This window comes from Pterocles gutturalis, unplaced genomic scaffold, assembly GCF_000699245.1.
Source record: "Pterocles gutturalis isolate BGI_N339 unplaced genomic scaffold, ASM69924v1 scaffold26311, whole genome shotgun sequence".
In the NCBI taxonomy this organism is placed as follows: Eukaryota; Metazoa; Chordata; class Aves; order Pterocliformes; family Pteroclidae; genus Pterocles; species Pterocles gutturalis.
The window spans coordinates 6,414-7,771 of record NW_010098593.1 but is presented as its reverse complement, the minus strand read 5'-3'; the positions used below and the strand labels follow the sequence as shown (position 1 = coordinate 7,771).

Sequence of the window (1,358 nt, the reverse complement as noted above, 5' to 3'; positions counted from 1 at the left end):
AGAGATGGCAGCATCCTCAGAGACCCCCGCCTCAGTAGGATACTGACGCCAGCCCCACGTGCCAGCCCTGGCCAGGATGCCACAGGATTATCCCCCAAGCGGGTGGCACTCAAGGGACCCAGTCACCAGCCCTTAGCTTCCCCCATCATGGAGACTCTGTTGTTACTTACGTTGTTGCTGTCGTAGACTACGCTGCCAGGCGGCCCGGGCGGCCCTGGAGGACCTGGGGGTCCCGGGGGACCCTGCAGAGGGGAAAGAAGATGCATGAGGGTCCTGCAAAGTGGACAGTCCCCATCGGGGGGGACACCAAGGCCATGCCCTGCCCCAGAGAGGCAACCAGTCCCTGAGGGAGGGAGTCACATCCCCTTTGCCAAAGGGATTTGGGTCACCAGGGAGAACCTTGGTGCGTGTCCCCCGTCATGTGCTGGCCCAGCAGCCTGGGAGGACTGTGGGGGCTCACCCGCAAGCCCAGCAGGCTACTGACATCCGCGGGGTCACCCTTCTCACCCTTCAGCCCATTCATGCCAGGACGTCCCTGTGGATGAGCAGCACAAATGAGTCTTGTCCCCTGTCCCCTCACCAGCTCTGGGGTGACACCCAGCATCACCGCTGGCACCCCAGCATCACCCCACCCCTCAGCACCAAGGGACATGATGGGGTTTGGGGTTCAGCGGGTGTAAGATGTGCAAACAGGGTGGGGGGGATGCGGTGGAGGAAGCAATGGCCGAGGGGACAAACAAACCGGGAGCAGGTCTTACGGGTCTGCCCGGAAAGCCGATCTCTCCCTTCATCCCGGCTCGTCCCTGGGGACCCTGGAAGGGAGAGAAGATGAGGACAGGGGGTGCTCAGAGCAGGGGCACCCCCCTGTCGCTCTCTGCTCTAGGGACAGGAGGAGGATGACGATGGTGACTTACCAAGGGTCCCATCGGTCCCCGCAGCCCTGGCTCCCCCTGCAGACAGTGGAGAGGGAAAGGACATCACCACCGGCACCCACCGGGCACCCGTCACGCAGGTGACATGCCCCCGTTCCCGCAGCACACCCACCTTTTCTCCTTTCACCTTCGCGGTGACCACAGTCCCATCAGGGCTGATGATGACACCGGGCTCCCCCTTCTCCCCCTGCAAAAGAGGAGGAGGCACGAGGGAAGATGGAGGAACCCATCCATGGCAGGGCTGCCATCGCCACTGGCACCCGGTGACCAGGCAGGACAGGGGTCCAGGAATGTGACCACCCCACGTGGCGGAGGTGACCCAAAACAGTTACCTTCGAGCCTGGGGAGCCCTGGGGACCAGGCAAGCCCCGATCTCCTTTTGGTCCCACTGGGCCCTGCAGGGAGGAGCACAGAGCTCACATTAGC

At 63.3% G+C, this 1,358-nt stretch overlaps 1 protein-coding gene across 1 annotated transcript in view; it reads right to left on the bottom strand.

Moving 5' to 3' along the window:
* The window catches only part of LOC104461860 (collagen alpha-1(XVIII) chain-like), a gene marked incomplete at both ends in the record, with an annotated part of 7,978 nt that overhangs the window by 1,426 nt on the left and 5,194 nt on the right, over positions 1-1,358 (bottom strand). The window contains 6 exons of the mRNA XM_010073596.1: positions 127-242; positions 461-535; positions 759-812; positions 915-950; positions 1,045-1,119; positions 1,265-1,327. Coding sequence (XP_010071898.1) covers positions 127-242; positions 461-535; positions 759-812; positions 915-950; positions 1,045-1,119; positions 1,265-1,327 — 419 coding nt within the window. The remainder of the gene's footprint in view (positions 1-126; positions 243-460; positions 536-758; positions 813-914; positions 951-1,044; positions 1,120-1,264; positions 1,328-1,358) is intronic.